Source organism: Amia ocellicauda, chromosome 15, assembly GCF_036373705.1.
Source record: "Amia ocellicauda isolate fAmiCal2 chromosome 15, fAmiCal2.hap1, whole genome shotgun sequence".
Taxonomy (NCBI): domain Eukaryota; kingdom Metazoa; phylum Chordata; class Actinopteri; order Amiiformes; family Amiidae; genus Amia; species Amia ocellicauda.
In genome coordinates this window covers 23,855,658-23,879,453 of record NC_089864.1, presented here as the reverse complement: position 1 = coordinate 23,879,453, position 23,796 = coordinate 23,855,658, and the positions used below count along the sequence as shown (strand labels likewise).

At 38.1% G+C, this 23,796-nt stretch overlaps 1 protein-coding gene across 2 annotated transcripts in view; it reads left to right on the top strand.

The window, feature by feature from the left end:
• The first annotated feature begins 1,876 nt into the window (after positions 1–1,876).
• The window catches only part of mon2 (MON2 homolog, regulator of endosome-to-Golgi trafficking), a 52,408-nt gene continuing 30,488 nt past the window's right edge, over positions 1,877–23,796 (top strand). For both annotated transcript variants that reach the window (XM_066724276.1, XM_066724274.1), the window contains exons 1-3: positions 1,877–2,366; positions 20,190–20,253; positions 22,122–22,249. In XM_066724276.1, the coding sequence (XP_066580373.1) occupies positions 2,259–2,366; positions 20,190–20,253; positions 22,122–22,249 (300 nt within the window). In that variant the 5' untranslated portion in view covers positions 1,877–2,258. The remainder of the gene's footprint in view (positions 2,367–20,189; positions 20,254–22,121; positions 22,250–23,796) is intronic.

Sequence of the window (23,796 nt, the reverse complement as noted above, 5' to 3'; positions counted from 1 at the left end):
TCTGGCACCAACAACCATGCCACGCTCAAAATTGCTTAAATCACCTTTCTTTCCCATTCAGACATTCAGTTTGGAGTTCAGGAGATTGTCTTGACCAGGACCACACCCCTAAATGCATTGAAGCAACTGCCATGTGATTGGTTGGTTAGATAATTGCATTAATGAGAAATTGAACAGGTGTTCCTAATAATCCTTTAGGTGAGTGTAGAAGCCGTGTTTTGTTGCTTATTTTCAACAAGGGGAAAGACAGCAGAGAAGGTGGCCTACCTTTGTTGTGACATTACCTCATTTATGAAGGGATGTTTTCAAATGATCAGTGAACGTGTTGACTTTCCTTATCCTTCATATCAGGTGTCCGTAGAGTGGCTGCATTGATACCTTCATACCTGCAGACGAAAGTGAGTCATTCCAATTCACTTTTTAATAATAGGGTTTTAATAATAGGGTATGCAACAGGTATATTAAATTAATTAAAAAATGAATTCATCACGTTTGCCGTGGTTCAGTTATTATTTCCAGATAAATGATTTCAAAATTAAGATGTGTTTCTTTTGTCAATAAAGTATTTTCTGAGAGAAGTATCAGTGCTTGTGGGATTATATATTTATTTCCATGGTTGTTTCTTGGGAGTTGAATTCCACAGCACCAATACCAATATTTTAACAGCCTGTTAACTTCCACATATATGTTAACCTCCAAGTGCCAGACGTGATATACCATTCAATGTTTATATAAGTCTCTCACATTCATTTCTCAATACAACAGCAGTGTTTCTCGGGGACTGATTCCCTCCATGCTGCCCCATACAGTGTATCTGGCTCCCCTTTATTGTATGCATGTCTTAATATGTTGTTTTCGCTCAGGCACAACAGGATTCATGATGAATTTAAAAAGTAACAGATTAACACCAATAAACAAATATCCCTTTTAACTTGGAACTATTGTCACACTTGTTTTCCAGACTGTTCTGGGTTCCAAAGTGACTTATGTAGACTGTCAAGAGCCTCAATCAGAGATCCTTGGGAAGGCTGGTATTGTCTTTAGTAGTAAAGTGAGAAAGGACAACCCTGAGAGTATTCCTTTCTGCTCATTGCTATGAGATATGGGTGTCTACCTGTAATATTCAGCTGATACTGTACTTTTCAGGATGTGTAATAGAGCTGAGAAGTACACATGGTTTTACAATGATGTTCTAAATTTGTATGAATTTGGATGTTATTTCTATCCTTACAGATGACTGCACCTAATCGACAGCTGGGAAATGCATACAAATCTTTTCATAGTTCCATGTTGAATACATACCATGCTTAGCAGCTTCTCTAGCAAAAGATACCTCCTGGAAAATATAGGAAGACTGAATGTAGAGGAATGAGTTGGGGAAGCTTATGTGACTAAGGCATCAGTACAATCTGTGGCCTTCAGAACACGGCACAAACCAAGGAACTTTGGAATTAGAGATCCAGTGAAAATATGTTCAAAGGTGCAAGTAATGATCTGTGTTCATGATAGGTTGATTTTAGAATAACCAGCAACAATGGAGAAAACTTTACAAAACAAACTCAAAATTGCTCTAACAGAAAATACTGACCAAATAAACCACTTCTCCTTCAACTCCTAATGTTATAAGCAGGTTTTAAGTAATGCAGCTTCAGATTTCTGCTCTGCTGGCAATGCATATACAGGTAGCCTTCCCTGAAATTGGTATATTCAGGATTTTTTAAGCTTCAAAACGTTGTTTTCCCTTTCTTTGGACCACAGCACTTGAATGATGTTTCCAGTTTGCACGACAGGGGGCGCTGCAGGGATTGCACTGAGATCCGGACACTGTTTACGGAAGTCCGAGTGACGTGTCAATATGCACCCAGGCATTGTGGGATCGCAGCGGCGCAGCTAATGGTGGAGATAGGATCTGTGAGAGCCCCCGGCTGAAATTGACAAATCACCCCCACACCTGGAAGCCCAGTTTGGGAGTATGCTTACTATGAAAACCTACTCTATCGAGACCGCCATTTAATTCGTAAGAGGCGCCTGCGTGTGTCCTTGTCGCCGCGGTGCGTGTGTTTGACGGAGGGGGACCCGGAGACAGAGAGAGAGAGAGTGGCTCGGTCCGTGTCAATGAACCCGTCTGAGCTGGCGGCTCCCACAGCGGTTTTATTTTTACTCCAGAGCCCAGAGTAGGCCGGACCGTGTGCCGGCATCGCGATCGTCCGCACTGGTTTTATTGGCAGATTTTACCGTCGGAGACCAACAGCGCAAAAATGACGACCAGCACCCCAGAAGCGGTGAAGAAATTGGTGGAGAACATGCAGACGGATCTGCGCTCGCTGTCTATGGAGTGCAAGAAGAAATTCCCCCCCGTCAAAGAGGTACAGTAAGCTGTCATGCCCGGGCTTTGCATGCTTTCATAGCAGTACAAATCAAGACCCACATCAGGGCTTATTTAAGCTGGTTGTGCCTGTTTCTAGTTCGTTTTGAATGCAATGCTAACTACTTTTGAATTGTAAATGAAAGCAACAAAACAGAGGTCAAAAGCTGGAATTCTTGAATCAGTATAGTCTTCACTTAAACAGTCTTCAATTGCAATCTAGCCATAACACATACATAGGTTATTACACTGTGTATTCTCCAACATATAAACACACCAGTTAATTTCTGATTAGGGATAAGGGTACAGTGTTTAACTACACTTTCTGTGTGTTTTTGGGGAGATTTATTAAGATCAGTGTCTTTGGACAGATTTACATTGTGTGTATGTACTAGTACTGCTGGAAAAACAGTTTTGCATATTGGCATATTTGCCCTACGTGATGTTCTTAATAAAGGAAATTACTCAGCTTTTCTGTAAATGTGTATTTCTGGAGTATGAATTAACCCACCACGAAATGCAGACTTTCATACAGTTCAGAAGCAGCACTTTTTTTTTTTTTTTCCTCTCCCAGTAAATGGCAGAGGAAGAATAACCTGAATAACCAAAATACTGAGTTGAAAAGGTCTTATTATTAACAAACAAGTCTTATTATAAATCATATTCATAATTTTAATTGACACTGTATTGTCCCAGAATGTTTCATGTTGACATGGGGACCTGTCTGTGCCCACGCGTAATAATATTTTTAAGAACAGCCATTGATTGTTTGTCGGCTGATACTGAAAAACACATTTTGCTTCTTTTCTTGTGCTCATAGCTGAGGAGTAAGACAAAAAAAAAAATAATCTAAAACCAGAATTGGAGTAGCAAGATGTAAGACTCAAGGGCAGTATTGTATGAAGCGCATTCACTTATTGCTTCCATGAAAAACAATAATTTGACACACCTCAGTTAAACACTGTAACCTGCTAGACCTGTTTTAGCTATTGAGGATGATAATATAGGACAGGTCAACGTGTTAAATCTGAAATCATTCACACAGCAACATACAGTGCCTATAGGATGTATTCACCCCCATTGGATGTTTTCACATCTTGATGCATTTAAAACAAATGGGGGAGTGGAGGGGTGTGTGAAAAAGCAAATGCATTTAAAAATAAAACCAGAAATGTCTTCATTATGCATGACGATCCTTAATAAGCTCCAGGTGCAACCAATTGTCTTCAGAAGCCACTCAATAAGTTGAATGGAATCCATCTGTGTGCATTACAAGTGGTTAAAATGATTTCAGATTAAACCCACCTGCCTCGTGTAAGGTCCCACAGTTGGGTAGTGCATTCAAAGCAAAGATCTCACCATGAATACCAAGGAGCTTTCAAAGCAACCCTGGGATAAAGCTGGGGAAAGGTACAGATCAGGGGAGGGGTATAAAAAGACTTTAAATGCATTGAATATCCCTTGGAGCACAGTCATTATGAATTGGAAGGTACGCGACGCCACTCAGAATCTGCTGAGAGCAGCCGTCCTCCCAAACTGAGCAGCTGAGCAAGAAGGGCATTGATCAGAGAAGCCACTGAGAGGCCATGACAACTCTGAGAGACCTACAGCATCCCATGGCTGAGATGGGAGAAACTGTCCATGTGTCAACAAAAGCTCTGTACTCCACTAATCTGTCTGGTGTAGAAGAGTGGCAAGAAGCAAGCGATTTCTGAAAAAAGTCCCTGTTCAATTCAAAGCATTATGTCTGGCGTAAAACACAATGCAGCACATCAGTCAGGTAATGCAAGCCCTACTGTAAAGCATGGTGGTGGCAGCAGCAGCAGCATCATGTAATGAGGATGCTTTGCAGTGGCAGGGACTGGGAAGTTGTTAGGGTAGAGAGCAAAATGCTACGTACATGCAAATCCTTGAGGAAAACCTGCTTCAGTCTGCAAAAGACTTAAGACTGGGACAGATTCACCTTTCAGCAGGACAATGACCCCAAATACACAGCCAAAGCTACACTGAAGTTGCTGAAAAACATTAAAGTGTAGATGTCCTAGAGTGGCCCAGTCAAAGCCTGGACTTGGTTCAGGACCTGTGACAAGACTTGAAGATTGCTGTCAGATGAGATTTACCCCCAAAGACTCACAGTTGTAATTGCTTCCAAAGGTGGTTCTGCCACAGAGGGGTGAATACTTTTCTAATCAAGACATTTCATTATTTTTTCCCCTCAGTTAAATTTTTTCACAATACAATTTCTCTTGCCTCTTCAAGGTGTTTAGTAGGTTGTGTTAAACAAAGGGAAATGTCAAAATGTCAGGTTACACAACAAAATGTGGAAAAGTCCAAGGGGGATGAATACCTCCTCTAGCCACTGTAATTAATTTACACTGGGGTTTCATTTTAAGGTCAAAAAGTTTTAACTTGGCGGTTCCAGATTTTATCTCCCTAATTGACACCCATTTTAAACTGACTTTAGGGGTCTAATTTAAACTCAGATGTATTTAATTATGTGCAGAGGAAAGATTTGAGTGAATGAAGTGCTCTGCACGGCAGCATTATTCCCTCTGGCAGGTAGCATTTAACATCTTTAATGTTTTTCTTTCACATTTCTCTTATCACTGTCGGGTGGCCAGTAAGAAACTTTTACTGTAATAGCCTTTGCTCCAAACATATGAGCAAGAGGTGAACAATTACATCTATAACGGCTGAGCTACAGTGATTTGTCACTAAGAGGAGCAGTGCTTATCAGGATGTATAGTGTCTGTGTGTGAATAGTGCTACTTTATATCTGGAACCACATAAATACACTGAAACCCAATTGAAACTAGATATGAACATTATACTGTTTCTAGGGACGTTCCGTAACTTTACCTGTCTTTGTCGCCGGGTCTAGTAAAAATCAATGCTTAATTGTTAGTTTTGTAAAGTACATTGTGTACCTCTGTCCAGAGAGAGAATGAGGCCTATACATTACAAAACTAATCCTTCACAAATGTTCAAAATAAACAGTATTTAACCGTGTAGCAAGAAATTTGATTAATTTAACATCTTACTGTGGAATAAAAGAGGAATTTCCATTTGTATTGCTATAATTTGCCGTTGATGTTTTTAATGTTTAGATCAGGAGTGTGCAACTTATACTGATCAAGGGCCGTTCTCATGAAAATGACTAAGACAGTGGGCCGACCTGGGTGGGGGGGTGATCCTAGTGGTGGTTTATGTTTTAAAAGTATCCAAAATGCAGACATTGTATATTAAGTCATGCTTTTCAGGAAGCTGTCTTTTTAACTTCAAAAGCATTAACCACAACGATTAACCATGTGGAATATCCTGACTGTACAACCATTCCGTCAAAAAAAAGAAAGAGAAGATTGAAAGGGGAAAAGGAAAATGCATAAAATAAAAAAAATAAACAGACTACCTTACGATAAAAGGAATTTATTGAGGGATGTTTTATGTTTCTTTTATTTTATAAATGCACTAAAAGCAGATATGTTTTTTCAAAAAGCCCTATATGACACAAAGACTGTATTCCATCAACCCCTGCAGCTGTCAACAATGGCTGTATTTAGACCTACTGCTGCTGCTGTTTTTTATCTAATAAGATCGCTTTGTCTTCCCCACTCCAACTAAATTTGCCTCCTCACCGTTAACTGGCTCTTAACACTGCCACACTGCCATTGTCTTTGTGCTTTCTTTTTCTTTTATTTAGTTTGAAAGCATTTAAATACTTGTCACTGCTCTAGTTTTCAGGAACAGTTGCACAGTACACAACATCCTGGCCTTTGCTATGGTGATTGGCAGCAACGTAAATGAGAAGCAGCTTTTTCTTTTCATTGCTTAGCCTTTAAAGATGAACAGTATTGCAATGAGCTGCAGTGCCTTTGAGGGTTGCTTCCAACAAGAGCTGTATCCCCAAGTGCCTCCACAAAGGCCCCCAAACTCTTCTCTCTGGGGGATACCTTTTCAAGTCATCATTTTCAGCACGCTGTGCCAATTCACCAATATTTGATCATGTCCAATTGTGGTGTGACAGGTAATTTAATTGTACTCAGTCTATTGCCACTTGCAAACCAAGTCAGTAATTGTTGTTAACCAGTGATGCATTATTTTTAGTATTTTAGTTGGATTTTATTACATTCATAATCGAAGATGTTGACTATCCATACACAATCTGACTGCAGCAGGTCTAAGCTATGGTATCAACCCACCTACAGATTTCAATATAAGGTGCACCTAGTATCCTTATTTTGTTCCACTGCATTATGTAAATATTGTATTTTCTTAATCAGTGCTGGAGCTACACAAAGCGAGAACTTCAATTATGTAGAATTTTAACACCTCTAATATGCAACACACTCAAGGCATAGAGTTTTTTGGTTGATGGATAATAAATGACATAACAGTGTGAAATGGCCTTAAGTCATAAAGAGAAAAGTATAATTTGCATTTCAATATTGGCAGGCCTCTAAAGTACAGCAAGGAAGGAATTTCACGGTTTTATTGGAAAAATATTGCTGTACTCTTTTCCATTTCTGTATTCTATTTTTAAGTTCATTTTACCAGGGGAAAAGTGCCTGTACAGATGACATTGCTTTTGAATATGTTGCATTGCAGAAAATCAATCTGGTATTATGGTTTCGTGATCTTCTTTTAGCACTTGAAGGTTCAGTCACGGTTCCATTCGCTGGTGAGAGGTTTCTGAATTTTGAGACCTCCAGAAATGGCTTTGCAAAAAGAGTATTTCCCATGTACTGAGGTGTCAACTCCGAACAGCAAGAAGTGTGGTCAAGTGGTCGTAACAAAGAATGGTTTACTATGCTGTAAAGAAAAAACAATGCTTTCGTAATCTGTCAGCAACACAAGCCTGTTTTCTGCTTCTGAACTTGGAGTCGACTTGGTAGTGGCCTCACTGACATCTGCTATCGTACAGCTTATGTGAAGCTTTTGGTGAGGAGTACATTTTGCCATTTAAACCAATGCTGATACACTGCTGTGAGAAGTGGTCTCAAGTTCAGTGATGTGACATGTGAGACAGCTGGAGCCTGAGGGAAGTTGAGGACTGTGGTGTTTGAGAGCAGTATTAGTATGTCAAATTTAATATAGAAGCAGCAGGCACAGAGATTGAATTCAGATGGAATATATACACGGAAAATTAGCCAACCATCTCCAATTTAAATATTTGGCAGTGGAGCCTCTTTGTTTTAACACTAATACATGTGTGTTGGAATAATTCATTTTAGATTAAAGGGATGTAGTAAATCCATTATAAGTTAAAGGTAAGCAGAAAGACAGTTTAAAGATCAGAGGGTGGCCAAAGTGTGCTACATTTCAGATAAGCCCAAAGTCTATTAATTTCTTATCATTTCTGTAACTGAGGCCTGCAAAGGTACAGACAGTTCCAAGAGTGCTATGATTAATGGGGGATTGGGCCTTTGTAAGGACAGAGTTAAAAGTATTCACACTTTTAATTTGTAGCATTCTTATTATTCTTAAATGCATTTAGATTATATTGTTCATTAAACTAAACGTATCAATGACGTATTTTCTGAGTTTGCTGAACACTGTTTTAGCCTCAAGAAAACTGTAAAGAAAAGTTTGTAGTAGAAATATTATAAATGCATTAATGATAAGATGAATATATGTGTTCAGCGGTGGGAGGACCATTGCTAAACATGCTGCAACATTAGCAGACTGTGTTTGAGGTGTAGTTCTAACGTTGTTGGTTTTCAAGACGAGGAGTGCAGCTTATTACATCCTGGGAGGATTTACTCAAACCAAATAAGAGGATTTTCAAAGCATTCACTGAAAGAACCAAATCCTTTCTAGGTCAAGTTTTACTTAATCAAGTTTGTAGCAATAAAATACCACCAGTGTTTGGGTGGTGGCAGCAGATTCTCAGTATCAAGTGCGCAAATGTCTTCTGTTGCTCAGGGCAAGATGCATGATGTGCATTCACTTTGTTTGTATGTTACTTATCAACTCTTTAAAGCTTTTTAAAATTAAATCATTTGGTACTTTGCAATAGAGTAGTTACCCATTTATTATTATTTATTACATTCCTCATTTGAAGTTTGTCAATTCACATTAGCCAGGAAATTGCACAAAGACCACATTATCCTGTCATTTATGAAGGTGAAAGGTGTTTATTTATTATCTTTTTATTTTTATATATATTCAAAGACCAATTTGTACCAAATTCACAGTTCATTTAAATAGTGTGGAGTGATTCATTTCCTTTCATGGATAAACCTTTAATGGGGTGCTTGATTAAAAAGCTGAAATAAAAATAGTTGTGGGTAAATTATTCTTTAGGGAAAATGAAAAACAAACAACGAGTCGAGGGTCTTCAGGTCTTTATCCGGGATGAATAACAGCTGTGTAACTTTGTTTCTTTTGTTTAAGAGAAGTAGTAATAGGAGTCTACCTGTCTAATCTCAGGAGCAATAATCCCATATTTATGGTTCTTTGCCTGAAGAGTTTTATGTGAATAAATAACGAAAAACAGACCTCTTGCTACATCTTTGTATGAATTACTTCATTTCTTGTCAGTTAGGGTCTGAAGCTTTATTGTAATCAAGGGAATGCTAAGCTGTAAAAAAACAGGGTCCATGGGTAAGAACTCAGATTTGTTAAAAAGCTGTTCAGTAAGTTCTATACTGTATTTTTCAAACTTGTGTAACACAATTGTTTTTCTCTTAAGGAGGAATAGAATCCATTGTGCTTGCTTGTAGATCATGCAAGTAACTTATTGTGGTTAAATATTCAAAATCTCAGTTAGATACATATAGGCCTACATCACAGAATATCTGTTCTGACTCGAGGCACTATATAAATACTTTACTGGACATCATCCTTCAGGCTTGCATTCAGCCTGTGCTTGAGTGCATGGAGTTAGCTATAAACAGGTGCTGGAAGAAGGGTTTAAGGCTACTTTCAGTTTTAATTGAAAGTGTTCACACACTTGCTTTCTGTGGAGTGTGGAAAGTTAACATACTCATTTGCTTTTCCAATCACAATGCATACCCTATATACAAATCATTATGATGTTTCAACAATCAACAGGAATATATACTAATTACACAAATAATTAAATTGTTATGTATTGGTAACTCCCATTATGACATGAAGCCAATAGAGTCGGCGTTGAACTTTCCAAATGCAGAACGTCTGTTTACTCAAATCTCCATGGAAACAGATGAATCCTCATGTACGATCAGAACAGTATTTGCCACTGACTTCACATACAGCATTGGAGAACAACTAATTTTTAACCAGACGGATTAGAATTTAAAAATGGATGAGAAATGTTTTTCGTGATGGACAGCGACTTCAAGAAAGTCATCAACTGTCCGGGCCAACCTTCTTCATTAAACCAGGTAAGGAGCTGTTACATAAACGAATATGAAAATAGTCCAACATGTAATCTGTCTTCTTAGATTCAGACTTTTGATTTAGGCTGTAGGCTTTATTAATTACTAAAATATAACAATGAATTATGCTTTGTTTAAAATGTAAACTACAAGAAAAATACTTGCAATGATAGACAATGTAAAGCACAGTCATACTAATTACATAATTTGAGAAAAGTATATGCCAAAACATGTTCTTAAACACACAAAAGTGAAAAGATGTAAAATATAGGAAATTTGGTGGTGTGAAATTGAGCATATATATTTTAGAATTAGAATAATTTATATGGTGTTGTTTACAGTGAAGTGGTGTCTCCCTGCTTACAACACTGTTTCTTGTTTCTTTTACAGTCTAACAACCTCTGCAGAGTGGAGATAGGACCCATTTTTCACCCGTTTTCACCCGTTTTCTCCCCTTTGACCCTGCTGTCGATCTGCAGGCCCCCTCCTCTCCCTTCACCTTTCATGACCCCAAGGAGATGTTCATGAAGTACACCTATGCCCCCTCTGTTCCTCGCCTCATCCCACCTCCAGGACTGCTAAAACAAACATGATCAATGGGAGCCTATAATGATGTGCAGCTCCCCACTTTACAAGTGTCCCTAGAAGACCCTGCCCGCCTTGAGGAAAGCCATCCCAGAAGGCTGAGCCTACTCTCCAAGAAAATGGTTCTAGTGTCCAAACCTTGAGTGCACCAGTTGAGGCCGACCCAGCCTGTCATGAACGCAAAACCACACCAGGACAAATCAGGTCTTCATTGTTAGACTAACAAAAACACAACTATTGTATTTCCCATTAATTCTTCCCACCTAGCAGAGTACACATCTCATTTTACAAGGCTGATCAAGAAGAGCCTATTGAAGGGCATGTTAATGATCTAAAACAGTGTCCACTTCTCTGTTCATGTTGCATAGATTTCCACAGTTCTGTGCAGATCTGCAGAATTCCACCGACCCCATTGGTTGAGCATCACAGAATGTGACCACAATCTGTTGGAAAGTCTGAGCATTCACTGGCTAAATGATCATATGCTGCACAGAAAATGACGGAAGTCTGCATGACATGAATGCATCCTATGTAAACATGCTGACAGTGTGTGGCATTCTGGGCATTGTAATTTTCTGTAGGAAATCTCATGTCTCAGGCATGTAGCTGGAGTTATCAAACTAAAATGTGAGAATAAAGAGTTGATAATCAGACTTCAAAATTCAGAATTCAAAATTCATACCAATATACTGGCCTCCCCTAGTTTGACAAGTTTGATTTCAGGTGTATAATCCAAAGCCTGTAAGGATTGAGCTATAACACATAAGAAAACAGCCAACACATAATAAAGTATTATTTTTCAGAAGAAGGACATACTTTCAGTTGCAACAGTATGTGGCACAGGATTCCAGCTCTTTTAAATGTGAGGACCAGGGCATTTGCAATGTTCTTTATCTGTGATGTTGTGACCGACCCTATCAAGTGGAGACCTTCTAAATACTGTTCTCCTAATTCAACCCAATCCAATCGATCTTGCCTGTTCTTTTTGGACCTTTTTCCACCTTTTGAAGATGGCATTTCGAAAATTAAAGTTTAAGTTAGGGTAATTGGTAGATAAGGTCTCACTTTGATGAATAGGGGTGAACACCATCTTCAAAGTATTTGAAGAGCATTGCAAATGCATTTGACCCCATGTCTGCCATTGATCCACTGCCCTGTGTAGACGCTCCTTCTCAATCTTCTGTATCACTTCCTTCCAGCAGATAAGTGCGATGTGAGGATACTAGATAAAACCATAATTGCAGCCGGCCCAGTATTACTTAATTTGTAATAAACTGCACACTAGCTTTGAAATCTAGTAATGGATGGACAGATTATTAAAATGTACAGTAGATCATTTGAACAATAATCCCAAATGTGATCAACCGCACAACAGCTAAACAGTTCCAGTGCATCGTGAGTTGGACCAAACGTGTTTGTTTCACTACCTTGGGGGCAATTTTTTAAGTCGTCTGACTTAAGCTCATTGAAGCAGACAGCGCTTCCATTTCCACAAGCTGCAGCATACTGTCACAGACAAAATCTGTAAGTGAATTTCACTACCTCTCTGATCTTGACACTTTTTAAAATATATTGTTTTTCTTTTTCTTTTCTTCCACGTGACCCAAGGGGGTTCAAGTGCAAAAAACAACCACAACCAGTTGAACAGTATTATAAATTAAAACACACCAACCTTATCAGGAAAGGAAAGGAAATAATGTATGCAGTTCAAATGGTCAAGCTTTCAGTGTGAGGACTTTACATGTGGTCGAACGTGACCTATGAACATAAGAATGGTGTATATAATACATATTTAAAAGGTAATGCCTTTCTCACCCCTTTCTATAGATATTCTTTCACATGCACCTTTTTTAGTACAGAGAAGACAGCTGTGCCATTCTGGTCTGCCTTTTGACTCTCTCAAGAAGAATCTACCACAAGAGCATTAGTGTATTATTGTTACACACCTCCCTGTGCTTGTAACCAAACAATGACCACCTGTGATGTAATGGCTCTGGTTTGTAATTATTTCTTCTTCTGGAAGAACCACTGCCTTCACTAACAAAAATACAGTGCATGAGAGTAGACATATTACATGGTTTATTAGTGAGGGAGATTTCAATCTTTTAGTGCAATAAAAAAAAAAACCTATCTAAATTATGGAAATAAATGACTGTAGCAATGTGGGAAATTATAATGCAATGTTGGGCATGCCATCTGCTTGCTCTTAAAGGCTCACTTCAAGTTAATTCTAATTTGCACATTTACAGATCGTGCCGATTTCTTTTCATGAAACAAAAAATGCAGCAGCAAAAACAGGATGCGTTTACAAAAAAGGCAGCTTCTCACCCATTAGATCTCTAAGTGACACTGATCTTAACTTTGCTTTCAGCACGGCACTCCATACACCATGTTCACCGTTTCAGAAAAATGGAAGACCTTGCAAATTGTGTAGAATCAGATGCAGTGACTCAGCGGGCAGGATCATTTACTGTCCAACAAACCAAATGTCTCTGTGATTGTGTGCTCTTTGAGGTAGGACTGAAGAGCTCTTCTCAGGGAGAGCAGGGAGAGCTCCAGAAGATAAAGAGCTTGCAGGACAGTATGACACTGTTTTTCTTAGCATCTGATTAGCAACTTTATCTTACCCAGCTTTCGGTATGCTGAGCTCTTGAATTGTTCCCGGGGAATGTGCTTGAAGGCCTACAACTGTTGCTGGGGAGTTTTTTTTTTTTTTTTTTGGTATGGCTTTTTGTGCTGTATTTGTAGCTATTGTACAGTTCAAGACAGGTTTGCCTGATGGGATTCCTGGATGCTCTGTGCTGTACAGCTGTGCTTTATGTGTGACAGCTTATGATGTTATGCAATCCTAATGAAACTAGTTGACCCTGCTTTGTAATATTTGTGTTTGTTTTTTGTTTTATTTTCCTGTTGTCTAATATTCCTTGTTTCTGTTCTCCTTTCCTCTCTCTCTCTCTCTCTCTCATACACGTGTGTGCACACCTGATGCATCACACCTCTTTTGACTTCACCTTTAATCTGTTTCTACCTGTTGTAAGTGTCAGGCCAAGTGGAATTGAAAGCTCATACATAATCGTAGTACAAAGCTTATTGAGCCACTGGTTGGCATGGTAATCGCTGAATTCATATTTTTTGGGGGAAGGAAAGAACCTGCCAATATACTCTCACACACCCCTTTAAATAGGCCTTTTCCTTTGAGTTACCTCATCCTGTTTTTCTTCTGTGATGTCCATTCACTCATCTCTGCTGTATTGTATACAGATGCAAAGTTGCACGGCTTAAATTAGCACTTCGAAATCGGCATGTTTTTCTGTGTTAGGCAAGCTGAAGCCATCATCCAAAGAAAGAAATCGTCAAATGATTTATGTATAACCAGATTATATTACGCCTAAAGGGTCTTTGCCATTTAATTAAAAAGTAAATGTGAACAGTGGTATTCATTGTGTTGAAAGTCCAGTGTTTATTTAGAGATGCTCTATTATCTTTTCCCTTTATTTTTCTCTTCACACTGGTCTCAGAAAGCAGGTACACAAAAGGCTACTCCATTCACTGAACAATGGAAACTGCTTTTTGCTTTGGTTCATTTGCAATGTTTTCAATACAACTGAACAGCCGAATCCAGCAAAATACAAATCGACACCTATTCTCCTTGCTTTTTAATTATTTTTCTCATCTTTAATGTCCAGATCTTGCTCATAAAAGCATATGAAAATGTTCTGTTTTTTTGTTTTAGTCAGCGATTAAATTTTTTTTCACCACGGTTCTGAAATTGTGTCTCTCTGCCATTTAAAATTCAAAGACTTGCGAATTTGAGAGGTGAAGCAGAGACCCGCTCACATTTCTGGAGATTAATTTTACACTTCACTGTAGGACTTTAGTGGAAATCGGCAGTATTGTAAGCACTGGAAACCAGCCTTACTTGAAGATCTGTTGCTTGGTAACTGAAGGTTCAAGAGCTCAGGTACTGGAGAAAAGGGCAAATCGTCCTTTTGCCATCTGTCCTTTTGGAGCAAACCATAAGAATAAGGACGAAAGAAAGAACAGGAGAAGACAGGAGAAAGGTTGAGCTGTTTGAAATGGAGACTTTCTGTGACTATTTTGAGATTGAGGCTTTTTTTTATCAGAGGATGCCAATGTTTCCAAGTACATTACTGGTGGCAGCTGGGCAGCATCAGTTTGCCATACTTTGACACTTCGATGAGATGCATTTGCCGACTGACACGTTTGAAACGTTCTAATGTATTAAAAACCGAGCACCAGGATATGAAAAAGCAAACAAACTGGAATTATGTTTTAACAAAATGTTTAGGGGATTAGTCAGAAGACCTTTGACAGTTTTCACCACAGAGCATTCATTTGAGGTGCATTAAAAAATGTAATAAAAAGCAAAATGTTGCTAGTTGCCAAGAAACAACTATGTGATTATTGTGAAGCGCTCTATTTAAACAGCTGGGAGATGGTAAGTATATCTTTAATGGTGGGAAAAATGTTCTCTAAAAATCAGCTAAGCTTTTTTCTAAATAATTGTAAGTGCATTGTGTATTAATATATTTTGTATATTATTTTGTCACCCATTTTACATCAAGCTGTTCTGTGTTTGTGAAGCCTGTTTTAGTGTGCTCATTGTTTAAATCAGCCACGCTGGGCGTCTGTCTGCCGCTTGCACACGAGGTAGCAGACAGGGATACATGCAGACTATATGCGCGGAAATATGCAGCTACTATAATGGGCTCAAAATATATATACGTTTAATCTATAAAACAGCCCAGTTTAGTGCTATAAGTGTGAGCACTGTCTGTAAAAATAAAAATATCTATTTTAAATGGATACAATGCATGTATATCATGCCTGTTTCAATAATGTTTGGTTGTGTTTGTAATACTGTCATGAATAAGCATGTACAGTGAGGGAAAAAAGTATTTGATCCCCTGCTGATTTTGTACATTTGCCCACTGACAAAGAAATGATCAGTCTATAATTTTAATGGTAGGTGTATTTTAACAGTGAGAGACAGAATAACAGCAAAAAAAATCCAGAAAAAAACACATTTCAAAAAAGTTATAAATTGATTTGCATGTTAATGAGGGAAATAAGTATTTGATCCCCTATCAATCAGCAAGATTTCTGGCTCCCAGGTGTCTTTTATACAGGTAACGAGCTGAGATTAGGAGCACTCTCTTAAAGGGAGTGCTCCTAATCTCAGCTCGTTACCTGTATAAAAGACACCTGTCCACAGAAGCAATCAATCAATCAGATTCCAAACTCTCCACCATGACCAAGACCAAAGAGCTGTCCAAGGATGTCAGGGACAAGATTGTAGACCTACACAAGGCTGGAATGGGCTACAAGACCATCGCCAAGCAGCTTGGTGAGAAGGTGACACGCAAGGTCCCCCTGCTCAAGAAAGCACATGTACAGGCCCGTCTGAAGTTTGCCAATGAACATCTGAATGATTCAGAGGAGAACTGGGTGAAAGTGTTGTGGTCAGATGAGACCAAAATCGAGCTCTTTGGCATCAACTCAACTCGCCGTGTTTGGAGGAGGAGGAATGACCCCAAGAACACCATCCCCACCGTCAAACATGGAGGTGGAAACATTATGCTTTGGGGGTGTTTTTCTGCTAAGGGGACAGGACAACTGCACCGCATCAAAGGGACGATGGACGGGGCCATGTACCATCAAATCTTGGGTGAGAACCTCCTTCCCTCAGCCAGGGCATTGAAAATGGGTCGTGGATGGGTATTCCAGCATGACAATGACCCAAAACACACAGCCAAGGCAACAAAGGAGTGGCTCAAGAAGAAGCACATTAAGGTCCTGGAGTGGCCTAGCCAGTCTCCAGACCTTAATCCCATAGAAAATCTGTGGAGGGAGCTGAAGGTTCAAGTTGCCAAACGTCAGCCTCGAAAGCTTAATGACTTGGAGAGGATCTGCAAAGAGGAGTGGGACAAAATCCCTCCTGAGATGTGTGCAAACCTGGTGGCCAACTACAAGAAACGTCTGACCTCTGTGATTGCCAACAAGGGTTTTGCCACCAAGTACTAAGTCGAAGGGGTCAAATACTTATTTCCCTCATTAACATGCAAATCAATGTATAACTTTTTTGAAATGCATTTTTCTGGATTTTTTTGTTGTTATTCTGTCTCTCACTGTTAAAATACACCTACCATTAAAATTATAGACTGATCATTTCTTTGTCAGTGGGCAAACGTACAAAACCAGCAGGGGATCAAATACTTTTTTCCCCTCACTGTATCTATGCAATATGAGGCTTTAAATCTGTTCCCCTACACTTTCAGCTGAAATAATTAAATAGCTTTAGAATCATGTTAGTTGCTCCTTTCTGAATCTTTTTTAAACTGCTTATTGCTCGCCACAACTCCGCCAAATAATTGGTTGTTTTGGTTTTGAGTTACGGTCTATGCGTTTACTAAATCACATTACAGAACCCTGTTTTAAATTAGCCTGCTTAAAATAATATGCTTTGAACTTTGAATTGTCAGCAAATGCTTAATGGCTTTGTTTGTATCCTTGGAAAAAATGTTGCCTGTGCACTTCTGTTAAAATCTGGCTTATGTGGGTTTACATGGTGCTCGGTTTGTCAGCCCCGGAAAAACGATAATACATTTTTCGGAATTCTTTCTGATAACTTTCTGGTGAATATGATCAACTTTGTGTTTAGTTATAAATATATTGAAATACAAAATTACTGATTTATATTTTAAGAGTCCATAACTATGTTAGTGGAATTTCAATGTTGGATTTCTTTGAATGAGGTTATGAAATTGGTATTCTGCTCTCTGTGCTGTTACTGCACTGGGATTATTTTTAAAGGCAGATGGCTCTCTTGCAAGTTTTTCTTTTCAGGCAAAGTGTTTTCTTATTTGATGGTCTCTGTGGATTTGGATATATGGTATGGAGAAGTGGAGTGAACAGAGAGAGCATTTACTGCTGGTCAGGGCTAAAGAGACTGCCCATGTGTCGGATGCATTTCCTCTGGTTTAGCCGGAATTGATTTTGACTAAATTATGCACACAGCCTTTGGTCATTGGAAGATGAACAAAAGCGAGAAAAGAGGAAAACACACAACAGTCCTGGGTTTGTTAAGGTCCTATACTACTACTGTTCAGCTGACTTTAGCAGCCTTATGTTAGAACCAGACTGGGGGTCAAATGCATTGAAATGTTATGCAAATGACAGCATCAAATTAGCTTTTTCGATGCAAATGCCGGTGTGATGGTTTCACTACCAAAACTAAATACAAATGCACACATTTGACAAATTTAACAAAATGCACAAATACTTTCATAGAATTTTCTATTGATTAAGTTTAATTCAGGTGTCATATCTGAGTAGTGAGGATGGATAAAAAAAAACAGCTGCAGTTGATTACGGTGAATGCATGACAGTGGTTTGCAGGTCTCAACTTGATGAATAAGTATCACTCTGTTGAATTTAAGCTTTTGCTAATTATTTAACAGCATCTCTCATGCATTTGAAGTACTTTTGAGTCATTCCCATTGTGTAACATTTACTTAAACATTTTATTGTAGGCTGTGTTAATAAAATAATAAATGCAAAATAGTTCTTACTAATTGCACTTTTTTATATTTAAATGCAGTTTAACTTGCATTTGACCACACAGTCTAGATATTGTTCCAATAAGAATCATTATTGGTAACACTCTGTGACTATTCATTTTTAATTCATATTGAATAACAGATTTAATATGAATGAATGTTGAATTTCACACTTGGACCAGCCTGGGGCCCTCATGTGGTTCAGAGTGAGAATGATTGTCATGCAGCTTCAGCCCAGCTATACCTGGAAAGAGGAAGTGAAAACATAGCATTATTATACCCTAATGTAATTGCTTTTATAGTTGCAGTCTCCAGGGAACATAATGTTATTGTGGGAAGTGTGTTGTATTTGTTTAACCACCAATGCATGCATGGAAAGCCATTACCACTTCCCAATAAAGTCTGACAGTGCATGGTTTCATATGCATTTTTAGCAGATGCCTTTATCCAAGGAAACTTGCATGTTTTATGAAACAGTGAACTACATCTACACAATATTACTGAAAGTTACAACATTACTACACAAAACACATTAAGCAACACATTACAGAGATGTAAAGGAATCAAACTAATATGGAGCACTATCACTACAGTTGTCTAGCACCTTTAGCTGTTTGGGGAACTGGAATCATGTGCTAACATCTGGTAAAGAGAGTTAGTTTGGGACAGTATGAAGAGTGATTAGTATTATATGTGTTCCTATGTCTTGATCTGTAAAGAAGGAGGATCATGCATTTGGGTGGGAAGTGGGGAAAAAATGAAACTCAAAGCTTTATATTATTATTATTATTATTAAAGGATGGTCTAATTTGTTTTGTAATAATTGTGTATGTGCATTATCAATTTACTACTAGGCAACTTCTTTTGGTTTTAAGAGACCCATTGTGAGAATGTGGGTGGCACTTTAATTTGAAGCAACAGGTAGATTACTCTTTGCTATGTGGAAGGAATGGGCCATTCACAATACAGATTATTGTATTATGTTTTACTAATGAACTTTCCGGAAGCACACAGTTTAACACCAATACTTATCAGCTTTAGCCTCCATGATTAAAGAGTGCCTTTTGGTGTTTTGAAAATACCCCACTGACCTGTTGTAATTATTGTAACCACAATAATGTAATTACAGCGATATACGATACACTTGGCTTCTAACAGAACCTTTTTTAATTTGGCTTTATATTTCAGATTAAACGTAATGATTTCAACTTAAAGCATTCTTGTTTGCTTTTTCCTCCTATACTAATACTTTGACTTTTTACAGAAAATAGACCTTATCGCATGAACTAAAGAATTATATTTATGTTGCACTGTAGCTAACTATGGTGTGAGTCAGTTATTTCTGCCCTTAAATAAATTGGAGCTGTCACAGGAGCTGTGGGCAGCAGACGTGATTATCATTTAAGCTAATTGAAACCGGGCATCAGTGAGGGAGATCTTTCACACAGGGCTGTGATTAATGCGAAGGGTGCACAGCTTCCTCAGGCATGCCCAGAGAGGGGTATTTGGAACTGGTACATTTTAAAGAGACTAAAATGTGAAACGAGCCTTTGATTCTTCAACTTTTGGAAGTATCTTGCCAACTTGGTCACATCTGCATTGAACATGTTGTGAAGAATGATGAATATTACTGTGTGCGATCAATGTTTTGTTTCCTTTGGTAAAAGTGGCCATTAATCAATTGTACAAATGTGCTCTGAAAGCAGAAGAATGCCTTTGTGTCTCCCCTCTGATTCAGACACGTGATACTGCCTCTGAGTTCATGTATGAAACACTTTTTTCCCCCCACAGGCAGGACTGTTTTCAGTTTCATATGTAATAGCAGGAATATGCATAGTTGTTCACAACATGCCTTATTTTCCACAATTCTTTACAGCATCTTACATCTACTTCAAGCCCCCATGATGACTGAATTGGAAATGTATGTGAACTTTGCCCCAGCCTGTATTTAGTCCTTTTCATAACAATGAACAAATTATGTTTAACATCTGCTACTACAACTACTAAATAACAAACTCAGCACTCATTGTAGTTGTACTAATTGTGGATAACTCCCAATGTTACAACATCAAAGAGTCTACAGGGACTCTTAAGTAGATCCCTTATGGATAAACACCTTGACTGCAGTATGGTTTAACATAATAATAAAAAAAGGTTAGAATTAATTTCCAGGCTGTAAAATAAAAACCAAAAGATGTTTACACATTTTTCAAAGACATTTTAAAGATTTTCAGTGTGCTTAATGTCTACTTTACTTTTTAGTTTTTATATTTTGCATTATGCTTTTTTCTCTTGCAGGCTGCGGAGTCAGGGATAGTGAAAATTAAAACAATAGCTGCAAGAAACACAGAAATCCTGGCAGGTAGGTTTGATTGCTTTCAGCTTTTAGTTTTTATTGTGAGGGGAAAAGCCTAGATTCTTGAGATCAACTGCTTTCTTTATTCATGTGAATTCAGGCTACTGAGCAATGTGCATTATTTGTCATGAAGTTGCATGAAAAGTGTATTTAAGCTAGCACATACACTTTTCAGGGGTTTCACTTCATATGAAGGGCATACAATTTAAACTGATCCTGTCTTTATTAAGCTGTACACAGTAAAAGCTATGTTATGTTTTGGACTAGTGCACTTAGAAAATGTAAGAAGTTAAATTCTTACTGAAGCTCATGTGGTGTTTAAGTTTAAAGTTCTCTCTGTTTATATTTCCTGTTTTTCTGATTGCTAGATGCACTCATTTCTCATATTTATAGAGGTTCCTTATTTAAAAACATTTAAATGGTGAATATTTGAGAACTGCAAAAGACAGTTTTCAACAAGCTGTTTTGTAAAACCTGCAACTTTCTGTTAATTTAAGGTTCTATTCTTTACATAGTTGAATGACATATTGAGTTGTATGCATGGACTTTGTGATATGATTTAATTTGGGATATAAGCCTAAGACAATGAGGTGGCTACACAATTACAATGACAAGATAGCTGCTCTACTTCTACATGATTTGAGAATAATAAAGTCACTTAATGTTCTGCAGGACATTAGTCAATGCTAAGTCAGGTGTCCTTTTAATAACATATACTACCATTATTTTGCTTTTACCTAAATATGACCCCAAAAAGTAAAACTCCCATCAGCTGAAATGCATTACTATACTGTACAGACAACTAGAGCACATTGATCTAGATTTTGATATGTATCTGTAGCCTATACCAGTACAATGTTGTATCAAGCTAGTACTTTCACATCTAACATTAAGCTTTAAGTCTCTTGACTCTTCCAGTTCTTGCACTGTGTCTAAGGTACAGGGAATTACAGTGATAGTATTGATTTTTTTTTTTTTTTATATATAGGAGTCATGACATTACTGCTTTACACTTTCAGCCTCTTTTATATGTTTGATGAACTTGATTGTGCATTTTGCAATACATTAAATATTTGTGTTTCTTGCAGGAGTATCAGTATGCTGGCTAATTATCAAACTCTAGATGTTCTGTCATGTGGTCTAACTTTTAATAGCAGTTAAATTCTGCATTGCATTTCCCATAAGCCCTTGTGTTTACCAATACTATAAGGCATATAGAACATCTGTTTATGTTCCAGTTTCAAGACGCCACGTAGGATTTGCCTGGAACACGGAAGCAAGTGATAAAAGATCAAAAATAGTAGATGATCATTGGTTGAAAGACGTTATGTAATTGATCTCAGTATACAGTAGTGAATTATATTATACTCCTTCAAGACATGTATTTTTATTAAGACATTTCAAAATGATGTACTACAGATGTTAGTGGTATATTTTTTATGTTTGTTTTTTTATCACACAAAAATTAAAACACAGTTCAGCCTCTTTTAGATGTGAATTACGGTTAAATAATTAATAATGAAACTTTCTTCCATCACCTTCTTTCCAAATGCAAGACTGTTGGAATGGATTAGTGTCTAAATTAACGTCTAAAAAGTCACCATATAGTTAGAATTTCCCTGTATTGGCAGTTTCCCAATGTTCTCAATAAGAGTGGTTTTATTTTGTATACCAAGATATCAAAACTACTTTCACAGTGGCTGTTCTCATACATGTGCACACTGCTGAAGATTATATATTTGTGAACGCCTCCAACAATGTTAAAAATAGACTTTAATGAAACAGTGAAATGATGTTCGATGAAAGCTTTACGCACTTCTTGCTTCCAGTTCAAACCAGTTTGGTTTAACGCTCTTTCGACATCTTCTCCCCAGCTCTGAAGGATAACAGCTCAGAAGTGGTACAGCCGTTCCTCATGGGCTGCGGGACCAAGGAACCGAAGATAACGCAGTTGTGCCTGGCAGCTATTCAGCGGCTAATGTCTCACGAAGTGGTGTCTGAGGTAAACCAAGGAGCCCTTCAACCGAGTCTATGACAACATACGCTCAGGAAATACAGTAGAATTGAAGGTGTTGGTAGAGGAGCTTTTGTCATACAATTGGAAAATGGAAAACTCAGAAAACCCCCTCATATCCTACTCTGTGTGTAGATAAGACAATAAACACAAAATGTAGTTAAACAGAGCCAGGAGAATAGGAGGTGAATTGTATTTGATTTGATTTTAAGTCCATCTAAATGTAATAAAAGGTTAATCTTTCAAACCAGTTAACAAACCTTTATGTATGTCAGCATTAAGGTCACCTTGACAGATTCTTTGTGATTGCTCATGGCTGTCTCAAAAGGTCATCGTTTTGAGCCTAGGAGGTCTGGAAGAGGTTCTGTTGAAAGTACCAAACCAAATTAAGCAGTACCAGAAGGGTATGCTTTCTATAACTGATCACATTTACTTGATCTGATGCCCCTGGACCCTCTGATGTGGAAAATCTTTGCAACTGTCGCTGAATGTTTATGAAGGAGATGGACCTCACAAACAGGGTTAAGAAACACAAATATGAGGAAAATCACTTGTAATGACGTGATTACACAGTTGGCAATTAAATTTAATTATACTGAAAGGCATGTATGTAGCCCAGCAGAGTACAGATGGCTGCTTTCTGCACAAATTAATATGAGCAGGAACCGTGAGCATCTCCTGTGAGCCCTCATGGTGAAATTATGATACCCAACTGCCCTAATTAGATTGACACCTGTACATAATTTGTGTTTCACTACTCTTCCTTCACTTTCGTGTGTATCCTTCCTTGCCTCCCCCAACATTCCTTGGGGATGTTTCCAAGTCTGTGCTCAGCAGATGTATTCCCTTTTCGGGAGAAAAAGAAGAAAGAATAACATGGGCAAGGTAAACTAATAATAAAAATGACAGTTTATCTGTAAACACCGGTGCCCTCGTATATTTGCAAAAGGTCTCCAGATAGATCAGACGTGTTATCAGCAAAGCCCTGCTTTGAGCTTTTCATTAAAGCTTTTTCTATGGTCCATTGCTCACTCCTATTACATAACTCTGGGGATTTAGGAACGCAGTGTGTGTGTGTGTGACAAAGGAATTGAAGGTTATAAACAAACCAGGCATTCTCTGTTTCCAATTAGTTGTCCAACTGCCTTTCACTGCCAATTTCTTTGCAAGCAGAAATATATTGTTTTACTTTATTTACCCTGTTCACTTCTTTGGTCTTTTCCTTTTTCAACATCTAATTTTAAAAGGCTTTGCATGAACTTCCAGTTAAGAGATCTGGTGATTCCTTGATCTTGTCATCTAGTCAGATCCACTTTTCCATCCCAAGTAACAGTGTTCTAGCAAGAGATTCTCTCTGAAAAGAGTCCAGATAGGATAATCGCTTTTGGAAGCCTAAAGTAGCCCTCAAGTGTCATAAAGGAAAGTGAAGGCTGAATACTTTGACCTAAAACAGGCTGTTATCTTTATTGTATTTGTATATCGACTGCCCTCTGAAGCGCTGGAATTCTGTGCAATCATTTTCCTCAAACCGTGAC